This window comes from Electrophorus electricus, chromosome 1 (genome assembly GCF_041902795.1).
Source record: "Electrophorus electricus isolate QZ-2024a chromosome 1, ASM4190279v1, whole genome shotgun sequence".
Lineage (NCBI taxonomy): Eukaryota > Metazoa > Chordata > Actinopteri > Gymnotiformes > Gymnotidae > Electrophorus > Electrophorus electricus.
In genome coordinates, this window is record NC_137497.1 from 45319506 (window position 1) to 45339842 (window position 20337).

Consider the following 20337-nt stretch of genomic DNA (forward strand, 5'->3'; position numbering starts at 1 on the left):
CGTGTGGAGAGCGTGGTCACAGCTGAGGTGCGTGTAGAGGGTGTGGTCAAAGCTGAGGTGCGTGTAGAGGGCGTGGTCAAAGCTGAGGTGCGTGTAGAGGGCGTGTTCACAGCTGAGGTGCGTGTAGAGGGCGTGGTCAAAGCTGAGGTGAGTGTGGTGGGCATGGTCACAGCTGAGGTGCGTGTAGAGGGCGTGGTCAAAGCTGAGGTGCGGGTAGAGGGCGTGGTCACAGCTGAGGTGCGTGTTGAGGGCGTGGTCAAAGCTGAGTTGCATGTGGAGGGCGTGGTCAAAGCTGAGGTGCGTGTAGAGGGCATGGTCACAGCTGAGGTGTGTGTAGAGGGCGTGGTCACAGCTGAGGTGCATGTAGAGGGCGTGGTCAAAGCTGAGGTGCGTGTAGAGGGTGTGGTCAAAGCTGAGGTGAGTACGTGTACAGGGTGTGGTCTCTAATGTCCTGGTTGTTTCCTCCAGAGCTTCCCAAGGCAGCCGGACGGATCCTGAGTAACGTGACGTTCCTGTTCGTCAGTCTGTCCTACACAGCGGAGAGTGCCATCGTCACCGCCTTCATTACCTTCATCCCCAAGTTCATCGAGTCCCAGTTTGGCATTCCAGCCTCCAAAGCCAGTATCTACACAGGTACGATGCTTGGGAGGAATTTATCAATCTCTGGATCACATGTAACGCTATTCCAAAAAATTCCAGCTGATGTACTGATGTACTTATGTATCGATGTACTGATATACTGATGTATTGATGTACTAAAATACTGATGTACTGATATAATGATGTACTTATGTAGTGATGTACTGGTGTATTGAAGTACTAATATACTGATGTACTGATATAATGATGTACTGATGTAGTGATGTACTAATATACTGATATACTCATGGACTGATGTATTGATGTACTAATATACAGATGTACTGATGTATTGATGTACTAAAATATTGATGTACTGATGTACTGATGTACTGCTGTATTGATGTATTGATGTACTAATATAATGATGTATTGATGTACTAATATACTCATGTACTGATGTACTGATGTATTGATGTACTAATATACTCATGTACTGATGTGTTCAGCATTATGTGTTGGCAAAACAAAAATGGCAACAAAAAAATCTGAATGACGTAACACCGTCTTAAACAAGCTGTCTGCTCTCCCTCACACTGAGCTGTGTGTGTGTGTGTTTTCCATGCTGTTTAACCTTCCCACCCAGGAGTGATCATCGTGCCCAGCGCAGGTGTGGGCATCGTTCTAGGTGGGTACATCATTAAGAAACTTTGTCTGGGTGCGCGGGAATCGGCCAAGCTGGCTATGATCTGCAGTGGAGTGTCTCTCCTCTGCTTCTCCACACTCTTCATCGTTGGCTGTGAGAGCATCAACCTGGGAGGCATCAACATTCCCTACACCACTGGGTGAGCGCCGCAGTGGCTGATCTCTGACCAGTTACCAACATTCCCTACACCACTGGGTGAGCGCTGTAGTGGCTGATCTCTGACCAGTTACCAACATCCCCCTACTCTACTGGGTGAGCGCCGTAGTGACTGATCTCTGATCATTTTACATTTACATTTATGGCGTTTAGCTGACGCTTTTATCCAAAGCAAATTGCAATTATGACTGAGTACAGCTTGAGCAATTGAGGGTTAAGGGATTTGCTCAGGAGCCCAACAGTGGCAACTTGACAGTACCTTAACCACTGAGCTACCACTGCCCAACATCCCCTACACCACTGGGTGAGCACCGTAGTGGCTGATCTCTGATCAGTTACCAACATCCCCTATGCCACTGGGGGAGCGCCGTAGTGGCTGATCTCTGTAAGGTGTGTGTGAGGTGTAAGGTGTGTATGTGGAGTGTGTAAGCTGTGTGTGGGGTGTTTGGGGCGTCAGGTGTGTGTGGGGGGCACTGATGTAGTGGACAGCAGGTGTCCAATCGGAGATGTTCTGTTGCTGGCTGGGAGATGCAGGAGGCAGGTGTGAACCCACAGCCATTGTCTACTGGAAACCCCGCCTTACCGTTTCCATGCCGACACTAGTGCGCTGCGTGGTTGACCTCTCACACCAGACAGCTGTGTGCCAGTGTGTGTGTGTTCACTGTGAGAGGTGGTGTGTGTACTAGACCAGGCAGGGCAGATTTAGATACTGTCACACCAACCACGGTTAACTCTACGGAAAAAAGCGCACACACATACGCACTTTCCAGCATATGAACATGCACACACACCCCTTAGGACATAAACACACATGTGCACACACTCCCCAGTACATGAACACACACACCCCCTAGGACATAAACACACATGAACACACACACCCAGCACATGAACACACAGTTTGAGTCCCACAGCAGCTCTCATCCTCCCAGGAATATCACAGGCACCTTGAGGTCAGTTTCCCAGACTCAGCAACGCCTTGTTACCTGACACTGTTGGTTGTGTTGTTTCTGGAAAGTTGTGTTGTTTCTGGAAGGTTGTGTTGTTTCTGGAAGGTTGTACCCCATGCAGCATCCATGTGGCTTGTAATCTGACTCAGATAAAATTACAGTAGTGTAGTCAGTTACACTTTCCAGAATAAAATCTCAGCCTTGCTGATACAGTCTAATCCTGTATTGTAAAACAGGCCAGCGTTTAAAGATTGAACATTTCAGATTAACAGGGAAATAAAGTTCTTTATATTGTTACTTAGCCTGTCACATTTTACAAAAATAATTTGTTGTGGGCAAACTGAATTCACACTCAAGTCTTTTACAGATTATATTGGGATTGGTTTTTGTCCTGTTGGTTTTGGGAACAGAACCTTCTGGGTAATCTCCAGTTAACATGCAGCTGTCTAAAGAGGACCGTTTGAAATGTTGTTCTCCATTAAAGAACAGGATAGAGATCCATACCTGGTCTTGGTGTGAGAGACCCGGATTGAAGGGAAACCAAGCCCAGACTTTTCTAGTTCTGCCAGCGTTTTCTCTTCAAGATAAAATCTGATTCTTCTGCTCCACTCTGAATCAGACTGGATAAACGGAGTCGGTCAAAACTCCATCTGACTGGCCCTGAAATGGACCAGGACTGAGGGGTTTAATTTAAATCTGCTTGCTCTTGGTTGTTCTCCTACTGTTTTGTGAGTGTGTCTCTCTCTCTCTCTCTCTCTCTCTCTCTCTCTCTCTCTCTCTCTCTCTATCTCCCTCTCTCCCCCCCCTCTCTCACTCTCTCTCTGTCTCTCTCTCTCCCCCCTCTCTCTCACTCTCTCTCTCCCTCTCTCACTCTCTCTCTGTCTCTCTCTCTCTCCCTCTCTCACTCCCTCCCCCCTCTCTCTCACTCTCTCTCTGTCTCTCTCACTCCCTCCCCCCTTTCTTTCACTCTCTCTATGTCTCTCTCTCTCCCCCCTCTCTCACTCTCTCTCTCCCTCTCTCACTCCCTCCCCTCCTCTCTCTCCGTCTCCCTCTCTCTCCCTCTCTCCCTCTCTCCCCCCCTCTCACTCTCTCTCTGTCTCTCTCTCCCCCCTCTCTCTCACTCTCTCTCTCCCTCTCTCACTCTCTCTCTGTCTCTCCCTCTCTCCCTCTCTCACTCCCTCCCCCCTCTGTCACTCTCTCTCTGTCTCTCTCTCCCCCCTCTCTCTCACTCTCTCTCTGTCTCTCTCTCTCTCTCTCCCTCTCTCACTCCCTCCCCCTCTCTCTCACTCTCTCTCTCTGTCTCTCTCTCTCCCCCCTCTCTCTCACTCTCTCTCTCCCTCTCTCACTCCCCCCCTCTCTCTCACTCTCTCTCTGTCTCTCTCTCTCTCCCCCCCTCTCTCACTCTCTCTCTCCCTCTCTCACTCCCTCCCCCCTCTCTCTCATTCTCTCTCTGTCTCTCTCTCTCTCTCTCCCTCTCTCACTCCCTCCCCCCTCTCTCTCACTCTCTCTCTGTCTCTCTCTCTCCCCTCTCTCTCATCTCTCTCTCCCTCTCTCACTCCCTCCCCCCCTCTCTCTCACTCTCTCTCTGTCTCTCTCTCTCTCTCCCCCCCTCTCTCACTCTCTCTCTCCCTCTCTCACTCCCTCCCCCCCTCTCTCTCACTATCTCTCTGTCTCTCTCTCTCTCTCCCTCTCTCTCCACTCCAGGCCTACCCTGACACTGACCCACAGAAACCTGACGGGCGGCTGTAATGTGAACTGTGGCTGCAGGATACATGAGTACGCTCCTGTCTGCGGTTCCGATGGCATCACCTATTTCAACCCCTGCCTGGCAGGCTGCAGGAGGGTTGCCAATGACAGCAGCGGGGTGAGACCTCCACTCCTCAGCCACAGGTTGCATGGAGGTGCTGTTGCTCATTTCACCACATGGTGCTGCTGTTGTACAGGTGCAGAACACATGCAGGAGCAAAAGATTTGTAATATATGCATAAAATGTAAAAAACAGCCATTAATATTAACGAGGCTACAGACCATTGTGTCTGGTTTGTTCAGTCAGCACTGATTAAAAAAAAATGCTGGTGGTCTTTGTCAATTAGGTAATTTATTATGTGCAAATTCTGCCTGTATATTTTGGTATAGATTTCCCAGCTCTGACTACAGGTCCACTAGCTGAACAGGCCGGAGGGTTAGCCAAGCTTGCATTCAGGCTAAATCAATTTCCAGTTTACTCAAATCTTTTTACTCAAATCATCTTACTCAAACCCTCCTGCTCCTTGTGGCTTTACTTTGGTTTCAAACATCCACAACTCAAATCTGTTCATACCAAACCTGGCTGTTTCCATTTCTTTCATATTCTAAAACAGCAGCAGAAATATTGAACATAGAGGAGGTTTGTTTGTTGTAAGAACTAGAAAACACCTGGTGCTGGTGTTGAACATTTGGTTCTGTTCATGTAGAATTTATGTTATGAGTCTGATATCATGTATTTTGTACAAGTTGCTTTATTCGTTTATATTTTTGTAAATTTCAGTATTTGTTTTATGTTGTCTGACTTTCATAGATCAGTGCTTTTTCTTTTTCTTGCTCTCTCTTCTTTCTTCTCCCTCCATCCCTCTCTCTTACTTTCTCTCTCTTTCTCTCCCCGGCTCTCCCTCCCTCCCTCCCTCCCTCTCTCTCTCTCTCTCTCTCTCTCTCCCTCTCTCTCTCCCTCCCTCTCTCCCTCTCTCTCTCTAGATCAGAAACTATAGTGACTGTGCATGTGTACAGAGCAGGCAGGTCATTTCTCCTCCCAACCAGCTCCAGCTGGTCATCGTAAAAACTTACCTGAATGAGAACGGTCACGCCCTGCTGGGGAAGTGCAGCCGCTCCTGCAACACGCTCATCCCCTTCCTCATCTTCCTCTTCATCGTTACCTTCATCACTGCGTGTGCTCAGCCCTCAGCTATCATCGTCACTCTCAGGTAGTGCACACACCTGCTGTCTGATCAGTGAACTACATGTCAGTGTCTGGTGTGATGTTCATGGTCACGTGATGTTCTGCATGTCCTGGGTTTGTAGGTCAGTGGAGGAGCTGGAGAGGCCGTTTGCGCTGGGGATGCAGTTTGTGCTCCTCCGCACGCTCGGTACGTCACTGCAGCTCCATCTGATATCACCATCATCATTACATCATATTCAATATAACCACTGTTTTCTCTAAAGTGCCCAGGACTTTAGAGCTGGACAAATGTCACCATCTAGCGGTCTCACAGTGTATTACACAAATTATGCCTTGCCAATCTATTTATAAATGTATACATAACTTGTGCATGTGCACATATAATACACACACGCATGAATGCATGCAAAGTGCTAAGGAAGCAGAAATGAAATGTCTCCATACAATCTCTTTCTCTCTCTCCCCCTCTCTTTCTCTATCCCCCTCTCTGCATCTCTCCTTCTCTCTCTCTTTCTCTCCCTCTCTCGCTCTCTCTCTCCCTATCTCCTGCAGCCTACATTCCGACGCCCATCTACTTCGGTGCCGTGATCGACACCACATGCATGCTGTGGCAGCAGGACTGTGGCGTGCACGGCTCCTGCTGGGAGTATGATGTCACTTCCTTCCGCTTTGTGTACTTTGGCCTGGCCGCCAGCCTCAAGTTTGTGGGGTTCATCTTCATCTTCCTCACCTGGTACTCCATCAAGTATAAGGAGGAGCAGCTGGTGCGCTGCCCCCAGGTCCTGCCGCCACCACTGGGCACTGTGAGCGAGCTCGTGTGCCACGTTGGAGGTCACAAGAGCCACGCACGCACGCGTTCCTGCCCCGTGTTCACACTCAGGCCCGATTTGCACGAGCAGGCCTCACCCACAGTGCTCAACCGTGGCCCCAGCAGCCAGAGCTGCCCCGGGAACACACTTAAAGCAATAACTCCCGCCGGCCACGCCCGTGTCTGAGCGCCAGCCCTGTCTTCAGACTCCGCCCAGTTCCATGTGCCTTCCTGTCACGTGTTTCTCCTCCATTGGCCAGGTGTATTGGCCCCTCCCCCTCACTTTTTTGCCTGCTCCCCTTATTAGAGACCCTGACTGCGCTGAAGGTGACATCATATTTAAATGAGCTGTCGGTGTGTCAGACATGATGCTGAAGAAAACATTGTGACATCATATGGTGCTAAATGGAACCGGGGAAGGGGCTTATTCTCTCTAACGTGTGACGTCTTGAATGTTAAGATGACATCCAAACACACGACAAGCACAACTGCAACCTCGGACTATGCAAGTTCAAGCATTACACCCGTCTGTGTGATTACCGTCACCTATGTACCTCCTCATTCAGTATTTGAGATGGACACACACTTACACTTTCACTCTTTCTGTCTTTTAACGTGGCTTGTGGTGATATGGAGCCCCACCTTCTGATGGCCACTGCTGGCCCGTACGGAGCAGATAGCTTCGTTGAGGTGTCATGCAGGAACGTCATGCAAGAATGCTGCTCCACTGGGATGTGTCCCGTACCACCACACCAGTTGATTCAGTGCCTACGGACCCCCACGCAAGCAGACACTTGCCAGCCAGGCCAAGATCAGACAGACAGCTGAACTGTCAGGAGTCGCTCCTTTTCCTCCTCGTCATCATCCCTAGAGCACTAACATTGTGGTAGAATTCAGTGATGGACTGGCTAGCAAGAGTTCTGTAATACTGAAAATAAATGAAAAAACACAAGCAAACAAACCAAACCAAACCTGCTCCATTCAGCATGGACCCTGCGCCCAGGACGCTGTTGGAGCAAAACCAGAACCGCTGTCTCGTCAGCAACAAGATGATGCCTGTGAAGGAAAGCTAACGTGTCAACTCACTACGCAGGCTGTGAGGATGACGAGTGCAGCACACATGAATGAAACATGCACAGGGACTGGGGCATGCATTCTCTAACGCGCGGTCAGTGTCCAGTCATAGCAATACTATGAATTAAGAAATTGTCCATTAATTATGTTTATTAATGCAAGTGTAAATTTTCCAAAAAAAGTTAATCCATAGTTTTCTCTGTCTATAAAATATTCTAAACATAGGTGTAGAATTTACAAAGAATGCATCTTTTAAAACAACTGACAAAGTGTTGCAGTATGTGCAGTACTTTTGTAAGTCGCTCTGGATAAGAGCGTCTGCTAAATGCCATAAATGTAAATGTTAACATGTGGACTTGACCACGAAGCTGCCATAACCCTCTAAACCTGCTCCTGCCTCCCACGTGAGGCCAGTTTGGCTCTGGGAATATGATCTGATCACATGGGAATATGACTGGAAATCTTTTGAAGTCTATAATGCCGCTTGCTTACTAACTGTGACTGCAAACAGAACAGAATGCTGGGAAATATAACTCCTCTCATTTTAAAAGAACCAAAATTCATTGGACAGTTGGCCGCTTAGTTGTTTCTTGGGCATTATATAAGATTATTTGATTATGTACGCAATCCCCTGAAGGGGGAGGGGGCTGTATGTCCTGTGTGGTTTAACCAACACATGCATAAATACCTTCAGTTTAATTCTACTAGCTAACACGGAAGCTAACATGAAACAGAATAATAATGTATCTGGCTGATAACATACAGTATTAATGGTGATGCAGGATGTAGCTAAATAAATATCTTAATATCTTAATAATTATGAATTCATGAAATAAGACTCCATTTATTTTTATTAGCTTGGTTAAACATTTAAAGAATATTTCAGGAATACATTTTAGGGAATTAAAAAGAAGTTTAGGTGAATAATCTAAAATGAAGTGCAGTTCATTTCTCAGGTGTGGAACCATCAATGCTCAAACAAACAAACAAAAACAGCGAATATACAAACAAATAAAAACAGCGAACATACAAACCAACAACAAACAAATAACAACAGCGAACATACAAACAGAAACAACAACAAACAAACAACAAACAAAATACTTTTCCAGGATTCATAAAGAAGCAAAATGAAACATATACAACCTCTCTCTCTCTCTCTCTCAAACTCCAGTAAGGCTGACTAAAACTGTAATATCCTGTCCAAATACATATGAATTGCAAAATGTAAGTGTCTAAGGAAGAGTGTAAAAAGATTATAGTACAAATAGAGAAGTGGAACAAGCCTGTAGCATTTACAGCGTGTTACAGGAGTTTAGAGAACAGATGTTTTCTGAAAGAAAAAGCAAAGATGTTAGAAAAAAGTTGAACAAAAAAATTGCTTTCTGTGCCTGAAATACCAGAAGTACCTGAAATGAATCCAGCGTGTTGACTTTCATTAGTGTGGCTTGGTTTTCATATGTGTAATTAGTGTGTGTGTACTTGTTTGTTTTGTCAGGGAAATTCATCATTATTATTATGATGATTTCATGGCTCTCTGCCCATTGCTGTGCTGTGTGCTTGTGGAGTGGCTCGGTGGTGTTGAGGGTGGTGTCTTAATGCTGACCCCCACTGACCCCTCACTGTACCAGTCACACTATTGCTGTTTTGTCACTCACTCTTTCACATTGATTTGTAGCTGTGCTTGTTTTGTTTGTGTGGGGTTTTTTTTTTTTTGGTTGTTGGGGGTTTTTGGCTGTAAATGTTATAATCTGGGACTTTCTAATATAAACTGTCAATCACTGTAAACAAAGTGAGTGTGTCTGTGGTTGATGCTGTCAGTCCTTCACTTGTTCCTTGTTATATTAGTATATAACCATCTTTATTAAAGTGAAGCAGAGCTCTACTTCTGTGGTCGTAGTCACACTCCATGTTCCTCAGGAACAGATCTGGATACATTATTTGTTGACATTTGTTTACAAATACTTGAATATTTGATTTGTCATTAAAAAAAAAATTAATATGGTCTCCTTTGCCATGTGTAGGGGTAGTGTGGAACATCAAACAACCACTAGGAGGAGGTGTTGGGTTGTTTCTTCTCCCCAAGTCGAATTTGTTTAAGCAAAATAACATTTATATTTATGGAATAAATAACCCTAATAAGCATAAATTAGGCATAAATAACGCTAATACTGTATCTAATATAAGGCTGTAGTAGTGGACTGTCTGGGGATACACGGTAATGGCATTGTAATGCAAACTGGTGGCAAGATCACAGTCAGAGATGTTTAAGAAAAAGCTGAACTTTTATTTTGAAAAGACAAACTACTGTCAAATGACTTGAATGAAATGTCCGCTTTAAACAGGCAAGCGTGAAAATATGGGGGGGGGGGAGCTTGTTTTACTTTGTAGTACCATGTAAGCAGAAAATATATACAACAAAAAAGGCCAAAAAATAGCTGAGAAACACTTTCAAAAGCATCATAGATCAAAATGTACAATAATCATGACCAATAAATAACCATAATTTTCCATTTCTTCATAAGTGATGCAACTTTACAAGGAACTAAGGCACACATGCGAAAAGCAGTGCCCTCTTGTGTTTGGAAATGAACTTACACCTCAGATTGTGCATTTTTACGATCACCAATCATCTAAGGAGACACGTTTGGGTGAACCTCACGGTCCAAGGCTGTGTCTATCACGTCTGGGTTTCCTTCAGGACACACAGTACCATCTTCACTTTGAACTGGGACGCGTGGAAAACATGAAAGATTCCCTCTTTCATGCATGCATAACACAATGCATTTTGCATAATATATGCAGAATTTATCCACAACTAATAATTTAACTTTCATACTCCATGAGGTCAGTCATTTCCGCTGAAATGTTCAGTGAGTTTTAGCTTGGTCAGTCTTCCTTTTACTGGGAAACATCTGTGCAGACACAGACGGACGCCAAAGCCAGGTGGTCCTGTGATCCAGGAGTACGTGTTCAACTATATTAAATATATTACAAATGTTTCAATATTTGAAAAAAAGTCACTTTTTTAATAAAATAGCTTGTGAATGATAGAGATTAGAATTCTCTCAAATCTAAATAAATTAGTTCATTTTAGTGTAATTCTCTATGTCGTAGGCAACAGCATAGGCAGTAATAATGATCAGACCCATGACTGAGTTGAGGGAACTAGAGTTTCACTGGATCAGAGAAACTCAGACATCTTCATCTCAAGACGTAGAGGCGCTCGCTCACATCTGGTTTTACCCCTCTAGCCTCTGCTCACTACACAGCCATTTCATAAATTAAAACACTACTGAAATGATACATGTGAAATAATTTAACTAAAATATTACTTCAGCGTCCCTCACACGGGTTAGTGAACAAGTGAGTTGTGGACAGACAACCCAGTCCTCATCACCAGAGCACAGGCTGGCTCAGGTATTCAGGAGCTGTTTGGAGATTAAATAAATAACTCAGAACTTAAGTAATAAATAAATTCATAAGTAGTACTGGTGAAGAGATCACGGTTCCACACAGTTTCTCCAGAACGAACAGGATTTCTAACAGATATTCTTGGTGTGTTTTAATAAATAACAAATGCTGTGTGCTTTTAACCCAAAATCAGAGTGAATTCACTGTGAATCTTCTGATTTTGAACACACTGAAAAGTCACCCAGCCCTTCTGTTCCCCCGCACGCTGCTCTGATGTTTTCACGGATAAAGTGCTAATTGTGGAGACTTTGGGGGAGGGAGGGCAGGCACATACCAGAACCCAAAGAGCCTTACTGAGGAACGGGAGTCATCATCTATCGCTATCGTTAAATATAGACCCTGTGAGAGTGAGAGAGAGAGAGCTCTCAAAAATGACACACAGGGTCCATCAACGTGATGGTCACACACTGCATCCAAAAGCTAGAAAAAGTCCCTGAGATGTGTAATAAGCGTTTTTGTTAAAGACTCTCCTCTGTGCCCAGTTTCAACTATAAATAATCTTAGAAATAGGAATATTAGTGATAACACCAATGTGGGTGAGCAACTCAACTCCCAACCTTTCTGACCATATATACAAATATTCAAAATCCAGTCATCAGAGACTTTAACCTAAATGTTAGCTGCCACTTGATGGCAATAATAATAAGAAGAAGAAGAAGAAGAAAAAAAAGAAGAAGAACAATAATAATGCTCTGCTAACATTTTTAAAGGCAAATAATGCAGATCTCAATAGCCTCGGCCAGAGGGCACATACCCCTGTAAACAGCTAAAGTACAAGTTCATTTACAATCATATAATCTTTGTTGTTGTTGTTGATAGTGTTGTTGACCTCAAGGCTTTCAGTCTCACACCTTCACGTACTCCACCACAGAGAGCGTAATGGCTTCTTCCAGCATCTGGTTGTCTGTGAAGGTAGCGGGAGGTTCTGGGTTGGACTCAGACAAGCCAATCAGAGACTCTAAGAGGCAGGTGCCAGGGTCGCTGGCTTGGGGAAGACTCGGGCATCCCGGCAGCTGTGTTTGGAAGAGGGTGTCCAGACGCTCATAGTCCTTGAGGGGATAGCACAGCGAACCGGAGCCCAGACAAGGAAACCCATCAAAGAATTCCAGGTCTGACTCAGAGGACAGGCTCAGGTCCAGGTAGCTGGCCATGTGCTCGCCCGAAGGCGAGGGAGTGTCGGGGAGCGCCTCGCTGTAGAAGAGACCATCCTGGTTGGCATTCTCATCCAGGAGCTCAGACATGGCTGTGGTTGGACTGGCAGTGGTGAAGCTGTTCTGTGGCGTGTGAACGTTTGACTCGCTGCAGTCATAGTTGGCAGGCTGCTCGCTGCTGAAAACACTGTAGCCCACAGATGGCGTGGCAGAAGTTCGCTCGGAGCCAAGGCAGAGATCCTGCCCCAGTGCGCCCTCATCCACGTCCAGGGGTGATGTAGCTCTCTGTAGCCTCTTCCCCACGTCTGAACGCTCGCGCTGAGATGAGGAGGAGCTGGAGGAGTCCGCAGTGTCACCGCCGCAGCTGTTCTCTCCCGCGGAGGCGCTGGGCTCAGTGGAGCCCCCTTGTGGCAGCTGGCCTGCAGGGCTGGCGTAGCGCTGCTCGGCCGCGTGCTCCTCCAAACGTTTCTCAAGCTCCAGCTTCATGATGGTGTGGATGTAGTGCGTCTGCACGCGGCTGGGGTTGAACTCAATGCGGCCCTCCCTGTTACCACAACCGTCCCTGGTGCAGCCGCACGGAAACGACGAGTGATCCATCTGTGAGGTGGAGGAGAAAAAGAATGCAAAACGCTTCAAAACCAGCCCTTCATCTGTTTATTCAACACTAGCAAACACATTCACACATTCATACGCCTTTTTACTGGATAAAAACTGGCCTGCCCATTCAGCTGTTGAATGCATATCTGTGACCACCAGCAGCTCCCAGCACCAGCTGGGTTGCCTGAGAGATTGCATGGGGTGCAGTGCCAGCGCACCTACCTGGCACTTGATTCCTGCCAGGCTGCAGCCGCACGTCTCGGGCTCACAGAAGCCCTGGCAACTGCAGCCGCAGTCCTCGCGCGACACGCGCAGCTCACGCAGCTCGCGTTTCTCCTCTTTGTCGATCTTTTTCACACCGGCTGCTTTAAGGATGGCATGGCGGCGCTTGGACGGGTAGGGGTGCAGGAAAGAGCCGCCATCCACGCTAAAGCCACTCAGGTCCAGGTCGTCATCAGGGATGTCGTCCAGAGTCAGCTGGGACGCTTCATCAGACAGCTGGGTACCGTTCTTGGTCAGCTGTGGGGGAGGGAGCTGAAGTTACACATCCTGCATTTTCATGTCATGCTAACAGTCCTGAAGCTCTCGACTATCCTGCCATACCGAGACCTGCATGTCTTCTCCGTTTACGTACTTTCTGTTTCAGGGCCTCCAGTTTCTCCTCCCTCATCCTGTTCTTGACCTTCTCCTGGCGCAGGTGGTACTGCTCGATGGCGAACTCGGCCAGGGTGTAGCGGCGCTGGGCACTGTGCCTCTGTACCATACCCAGTGAGCACCCACCGCGACTGGGCACGCTGGTGAAGCCCTGGCATCGTGGGAAGAAGAACACGGTCACCTGGTCGAACTGGACGTTTCCCCGCCGTTGGCGTTTCGCCTTCTTCAGGATGGACCTGGCTGCAAGAAACAGAGAGGCCGTTGAGGAGAGACCAATCTGGATAAATGAGACCAGCCTGGATAAAAGGGGCTGAAATATCCTTGAACAAGACAAAGGGGAAATAATAAACAGGAAAAAAGGATAAAAGCCATCCATGGAAATAGAAAAATCAATACACAAATAAAGCACAACCTGTGTGTGGGGGGTAGGGGTCTATATTTAGGTAGGAACTGTTCCAGATTTAATGAGGGATCGTGTAGTGAGCGTAAACATCTGGACCACGTGGGTGTGTGAAGTCCTCATCCTTCAAACTGCCACACACACACACACACACACACACACACACACACCACTAAGACCACCCAGACACACAGCAGTGGTCAAAAGCTCCATACTGCTGAATGAACAGAAGTGAGACAGAAAGCATGTGGAGAGCAGAGCAGCTGCATGTGGGAACATGTCGACTGTTTTAGAGAAAGAGAGAGAGAGTGTGAGAGAAATGCTTCACCCTCATGGAAATGGCAGCTCACTGATCTTGATAGGATGAGACTCCCTCCCCACAGCTGGTGTCCGTTAAACATACAGCCTGTTGGGAAGGCCACTGTGTGCACATGTGCCGAATATCAGACGTCTGAATAAGGTCTCTTCTCACAGAGTTGACAAGCTGAAGGAAACTGTGTGTGTTTCACATCTGTCAGGTATGTGTGTGCACATGAATTGTGCGTGTGACACAGGAGGCACTCACTGTTAAACTGCGTGGCAGGAGAGCTGGGGTTACTGGGGACAGAGTCCAGCGTGTCCGAGTAGCAGCTCTCACTATCCGAGTCCCAGCCAGAGTAGGCTGAGGAAGATGATGAAGAGTAGCATGGCTCATCCTCCACCTCCTCAAACTTCCTCTTGAGAAGTCCGCTCATGGCGTTACACTGTTGACCTGTGGGACAAACGCAGAACACACACACTCATTAGCAAAGGTCCCTTAAAACAGCACTTCCCACAAACCCAGGGGGTGCTCTGATGGGCGAAGGCTCCCGCTGGACTAAGACGCGTGTAATCTGTTACGAAGGCACCCTGACCAACTGGGTTTCTCCCTCCATGCTGTGGTTCACCGGGCTGGACCTCACACTGGCCCCTTGAGCACAGGAGAGACGCAAGAAGCAAATCAATCAGAAGTGCCCTCTGCCCCTCTCTAATTCAGTCAGAGATGGTGAACCAGGCACCTCTGGATGTGTCCATACAAACACACACACCCTATACACACACAAACATATACATACACCCAACCACGTATGTTGCAGACATGCAAGCACACACACACACATGTGCACAGTCATGCACACACACACGCACACATCTTGTTTCAGCATGGAAGCAGATGATGAATGACACACTTATACTTCCTACTGACATTTTCATGACCCAAAACAAAGAAGATTTAAAGCCTTCCACAGTGGCATTTCATTCAAGGCCAAACACATTCAGCTCTTCTACTGAAATAACGGAGCCATAATGCACAGAAACAACCAGACCTGAAACATTTAAACACAACAGTTTAACATGTTTTCCTGCTCCACGTATTTCTCTGGGAGCCAGCGTGAGAACTGCACAAGCTCCACTCCTTCGCTTCTCACCAACGCTGCCACTTTTGAGAAGTGACAGACAGTCGTGACATGAGGAAGCTACAAGTCAGAAACGCCGTCTGTGGAGTTCAAAACCAGCCTGAGTGGATCTGAGCGAGACCCCACCCCCTTCTCTGCTATGAATCCCAAACCTGCTTTAGTGAGCATTTCCCAAGTCTACCAGTGACAAGATTCCCCAAAAGACGTGATAGCCACTTGCTGTTGGTTATTACACGCACGGTTGAGTGCAGGACTGAAGTTTTCACCAACGATGCTGTCAGAAACATCCACCACGCGCTCCCTCCCGTCCCTCCAGGAGCTTCTGCACACAATGCCCTGCTCAGCAAGCTTCATTTACCCCCGTGTGCTCCAACGGGGTAAACAAAAATAAGTGGAGTAAGATCTCAACTGTGACGACAGCCGCCCTGCCCTTCCTCAGCACCGCACACACGCTCACAGAACAGGCGCCGGACGGTTTCAAAACAAACCCACAACGCTGACAGGAGTGTGGCTGACATCTTGCTGCACTGCCTGCAGCCAGCCTGTAGGGGGCGTGTGCATCCCACGCTTGGATGCGGCATCATTTCCCTGAGAGGCGGGGCCGGCCCCGCTGGGCCCTGGAGTAACCCCGACGTGTCTCATCTTGCAGCGCAAGTAATACGTCGCCTTGGCTGGTCTCCACAGCGCAAAGTCCTGAGAGTTCACAGATACACACGCTCGAAACTACACACAAGCTTTATCCTCATAGAAGGAAAGTCTAACACACACACACATACACAAATATGACAATTACAATTATAATGCATTCTGATCTGGCTGCCGGTCTGATTCACAACTGCCTTTCACCGTTTCTCAGATTCAGTCCAGGTGCACTGAGGGGAAGGGGCGAAAAAGAGAGAGAGAGCGAGACGTATCATCCCCCAGACAGGCCTGGACACACCAACGCAGGCGCGCAGCTGAGCCTGGCAGGAAACAGAGACGGGGGTTTGGGCTCCAGCCTGGCAGACGAGGTTTAATTAAGACTTGCAGAAGAGCAAGTGAGCGGGGGGAGGGGGATGCCAGGGTCGGAGGTCATTGGAACTGCAGCCCATCTGACCATCAGTTCAACAGGCAGAAACAAAAAAGTGGAGCTAATCACTGGAAAAGGCGTGTGAGAGAGAGAGACAGACAGACACACTTGGAGTGATGATCTCCAGTACTGTCTACAACAAACAAAGATGACAATGTTCAAAACTTGGACTATATGACTAGATGCACCACAAACATACTGACATCACAATTATCACGCATAAACAAACAAAAACAAATAACATCAGCAAATCAGAACACAGAGCCAAGCTATCCAGACAGACTGAAAGTAAAACAGACAGAAGCACGCTGTTGGCTGCTAGCCCCCCCCCCGCCCAGAGCAGGGGGACGACACAGGTGAAGAGAGCACGTCCCGTGTTACGAGCCCTGATTAGAGGTCAGTGACAGGTCGGCTCTACTGGCCTTCAGATGGAAGAGGCTGAAGCCTGGTGAAAGGAACTCTATATGTAAGAACTACAAAACCCACAAAAACCTACATAACAATGAAGGAAACTGAACATTGATTACAGTCAACCAGACTGAAGACTGGAAAAACCCAGCATCCCAGTGAAACGTGCCAGAGTTCAACTTACAGGAGTTTACTCCAATCTAATGTGAAATGTCAGAACCAAGACTAAGCAGGCACAGGAATTTCCCACGTAGTGTTTTTAAATTCTGGTTGTCCCAATTCAAACACACACAGAGCACAGCTCACAAGACTGAGCGATCTAATCTGAACACCCTCCTCCCCCAAACATACACATACAAAACCCAGATGTGTACACAGGCATGTACACGTGTGTATATGCGTTTGCACTCACGCACATGTGCGTGAGTGTGAGCGTGTGTGTGTGTGTGTGCGTGCACACATGTAAACACATACACGCACACAAACATACGAGTACATACATACACACAGACACACACACACACACACACAGGCACCTGACGTTAGGGACTTTGCCCCACCAGGTTCTATTACCGCACGTCCACAGAAGATAAGAACTAGCAGCACACAGTGTTCATGGGCCACCCACAGGAAAACTCTACAGACCACTTGCGTGGGTATGCCACCTGTGTGTGTGTGTGTGTGTGCGCACACGCTACCATGTACACTACCAAGTCTGGAGGGGACTTGTCTACTCACACAATGCTTACATTCATTTGCAGGCAATTTAAACTAAATCAATGAAATATATAATCACAGTAAACACAACTGGGATTAATCCAGATTATAACAAGACAATAAAAGGCCACTGGAATCCCACCACTGAAAAGACAATCTAGATATGTACTGGTGAAGAACACAGCACCACCTGCTGGACAAAAAACATGAAGCGTGGTTGTTCCAGGGCTTTTTTTCAGTGGAGCAGAACAGTGTACAGGCAGCTATGCCAGAGACATTCTGTTCCTGTGGCACGAGCCGAGCCATTCCAAAGAGCAGCTCGCATGGCGCCGTTGGACAGAGGCAGAGAATGCGCGAGGACTTTAAACAAATAAATAAACGTTCCCAGCCCGCAGGAATTCTCCTCTGGCAGTGTGACGTGTGCTGAAACGGAGCAGAATGCTGGGGATATCGAACCCAGATGCGCCTGCATTCTCCCCACGTCTCCAAAGAGACTACGCCTAAGACAAACACACACCCACACAGAATCACCAAAAACCACCACCACCTGGCCATGAGACCCAGATGCATGCCCTCCAACCAGGGCCTTACTCACAGGCCCGTTTGCCTTAGCGCGGAGAGGAAAGTTACATCATGGTCTTAGTCACCTTTGTGGGAAAGGGCTTCACCACAGCGGCTCCATCTGTCTGACACACACACGCTTTAAATTTATGCAGGTATTTTCTTAAAGACTTGTATGAACCACCAAGGCTGTTCAGGAGATACTCACCAGGAGTCCTGCACAGAAGCTGGGAAAACCTGAACACAGACAGAGCTGACCTTAGATCAGATAACAGAAACGCACCAGGAATGTTTGACAGCTTTAATTAACACACACCTCTTGCGTGCAACTGCTGATAGCAGGTCCATGGAACTAAGTACACATTCACTCAGGTAAACAGACCGAACAACCATTCTACACAAGGGTGTGAAACTACCCAATCAGTGTTCAGCCAAGAGATTTTTCAATTGGGAAAGTGTGAGAAAAGCAGCATTAGAGTTTCAGCTTTAACTGAGCTGTTTTCACAGGGCAGTTCTGGAGCACAGGCAGTGGTTTGTCACATCAAGGCTGAGAGTTGTGGAGGCTGAGCTCATGGTTCATCCAGTCTGGGACATACGCTGGTGCCTCACACGCCGGAACAAGGAACGCTTGAGACTGATGAACAAAACCGAGTCTTACAGACTGCAGCCTGTTCCTGATTCACAGAAGCCTGAGGACTGTGTGAACTTCTGGAGAACACTCCCATTAACGCACGTGGGGGGGGTGCGCACTGTTAAAACATCGGACTTTTCTACGAGTGTAACACACTATGATGTAAGGGTAGTCTCCACTGACGGCATCCACCATGTGATGGGTATGAATTTCAGATCCGAACAGTAATGCAATCGTATGAGGAAATTGGTGTGTAGCACCCTGATTGCAAACGTTCATTAGTTCGGTTAACCCCGCCCCCAGCAAGACACGGGAGTCCGTCCACGCGGAACAGCAAGATCCTGCGCGTGCCACATAAGCGCTTTAATGCTCAGCTGGAGTAAGAACCAGTGATGCACGTTGTACTTGAGTCACACAGTAACTGCTGGAAAAACTGCACCAGCTCTGCAAATCTCCACAAAGACGAAGAGCAGTACGCGTGGGGCAGAACACCAGCCCGAGCGAGGTCGTGAGCGAGACAGCGCGCACAATGGAACACGGCAACGCAACATTCCATAAACAGAGTGCGAGGGGATAAACATCCGAGCGAGACCACAACGGGTCACGCGCACGAACGTGGTTTTTCAGAAACGATTCATTTTAAGTGAAAATGTTTCCCGCCTTGGCTCTTTTTTAAAGACTACTCCCCAGTCCTCAACAGGCGCGTTATGTTGGTGTTTCATTCCTGTAAATTGATTAAAACTGTTTGTTTAAGATCACAAACACATCAGTAGTTTACTGACCATAAATGAGACGATAGAAAATAAACGAGTTGGCATGTGCGTCACACTCGCGAGGACTCGTCAACCTGACGGTGGTTTGTCGTCTTGGCCGCTCGCGCCGATCATCCTTCACGATTTATGCCACACGAGATTAAACCAGTCACCAAGAAGGAGCGCGCGGAGCCTCGAGGAGTCGCTGTCGCTCACTGAGAAAACGACAGTAACACACAGAGCCGATCTACTCTAACACTGCAAACATTAACCAACGACATGAACAAACTCAGCTTGCGATCATCGCCATTAACACACAGAGCAGACCCACTTTATAACGCTGCAAACGGATGCAACAAACCGCGAAACAATCTTAACTGGTACGTTTCTACTCAAACCCAGCTGAAACTGGTACGTTTCTACTCAAACCCAGCTGAAACTGGTACGTTTCTAATAAAGAAGCTCAGTAATAACTAATCGCAGTTATCCGTATAGAATCGCTCACCGCAGCAAACTGAGACCATGTCCAGGTTATTCCGAGCGCACGCGCCTTTTGTCACTTATTGGACTATCAAAGACAAACAGCAGAGTGAATAGGACCCGGTACCGCCGGAACCCGAACCCAACCGGGATCCCGGTCACGGGAATGACACATTAAACCGCTACGTGTTGGATCAGCGACATCTGACATGTGGACTCCACCGTTTCTGTTCACAACGAAATGGACACTGCCGCACGCGTCCAAAACTTTAACGGGATTATCGGAGTCCTTTCCCCGTTACGGTCACACGACTCGGCCTCCAAACCCGCGAGGGCCTTGTGGAACAGACACTCACCAAGAATCCACGTGTCCGATCACCATTAGTGAGATCGCGAGAGATCCGTTACGAAGCAGTGCTGACTGGTCCGCGCGCTGTATCCGAACACGGGCTGTGCTTTCTGTCTCGCTATTGTACGCGCGCTGCAGCCCAAGCGTCTCCTTGTGTGCGCGAGACAGCTCGTGAGCGCTGCCTTTTTCGTCAGTGGAAAACTCCCTCCTGGCGCGTGACGCAGGCGCTGACACGCAGGGAGAGACTCTGCCCACGCCGCTTCCTGCTCCGCGAGCCACTATGGCCTCTCATATTCTCGCGAATCACTGGCTAGTTCTCCTGAACAGACCTGCGGAGACAGATCGTTAAACACTCTTCACAGAGTGAAGTAAATATTTTTCACCCTTAGATCAAATACAGGGACGTTATTTTGAAGCCGTTGTTTTGTTATTTTTAATGTCAGTGTTGAGAGG

At 47.6% G+C, this 20337-nt stretch overlaps 2 protein-coding genes across 3 annotated transcripts in view; one reads left to right on the plus strand and one right to left on the minus strand.

Annotated features, from left to right (window-relative positions):
• slco5a1 (solute carrier organic anion transporter family member 5A1) overlaps positions 1-8025 on the plus strand; it is a 23952-nt gene extending 15927 nt beyond the window's left edge. The window contains exons 5-10 of the mRNA XM_027031516.3: positions 469-633; positions 1226-1424; positions 4096-4255; positions 5122-5348; positions 5446-5510; positions 5876-8025. Of these exons, the coding sequence (XP_026887317.2) occupies positions 469-633; positions 1226-1424; positions 4096-4255; positions 5122-5348; positions 5446-5510; positions 5876-6318 (1259 nt within the window). The 3' untranslated portion in view covers positions 6319-8025. The remainder of the gene's footprint in view (positions 1-468; positions 634-1225; positions 1425-4095; positions 4256-5121; positions 5349-5445; positions 5511-5875) is intronic.
• Positions 8026-9471: 1446 nt separating this feature from the next.
• Positions 9472-20061, minus strand: csrnp1b (cysteine-serine-rich nuclear protein 1b). 2 transcript variants are annotated; one of them, XM_027031517.3, is made up of 5 exons: positions 19892-20061; positions 14047-14232; positions 13062-13321; positions 12650-12946; positions 9472-12427 (listed from the first exon to the last, which is right to left on the minus strand). In XM_027031517.3, exons 2-5 carry the CDS (start codon positions 14213-14215, stop codon positions 11525-11527), a joined length of 1629 nt encoding a protein of 542 aa, XP_026887318.2. In that variant the 5' UTR covers positions 14216-14232; positions 19892-20061; the 3' UTR covers positions 9472-11524. The 2 variants fall into 2 exon arrangements, with proteins under 2 accessions (XP_026887318.2, XP_026887319.2); XM_027031518.3 differs by lacking the exon at positions 19892-20061 and having other exon boundaries at positions 13062-13317; positions 14047-14185.
• Positions 20062-20337: the final 276 nt, after the last annotated feature.

Coding starts and splice junctions, on each gene's coding strand:
- csrnp1b (XM_027031517.3), bottom strand. CDS start 14,215: ATGAGCGGACTTCTCAAGAGGAAGTTTGAGGAGGTGGAGGATGAGCCA. Junction 13,322..14,046: donor TCCTGCCACGCAGTTTAACA/GTGAGTGCCTCC, acceptor TGTTTCTTGCAG/CCAGGTCCATCCTGAAGAAG. Junction 12,428..12,649: donor TGGCAGGAATCAAGTGCCAG/GTAGGTGCGCTG, acceptor TCCACCTCACAG/ATGGATCACTCGTCGTTTCC.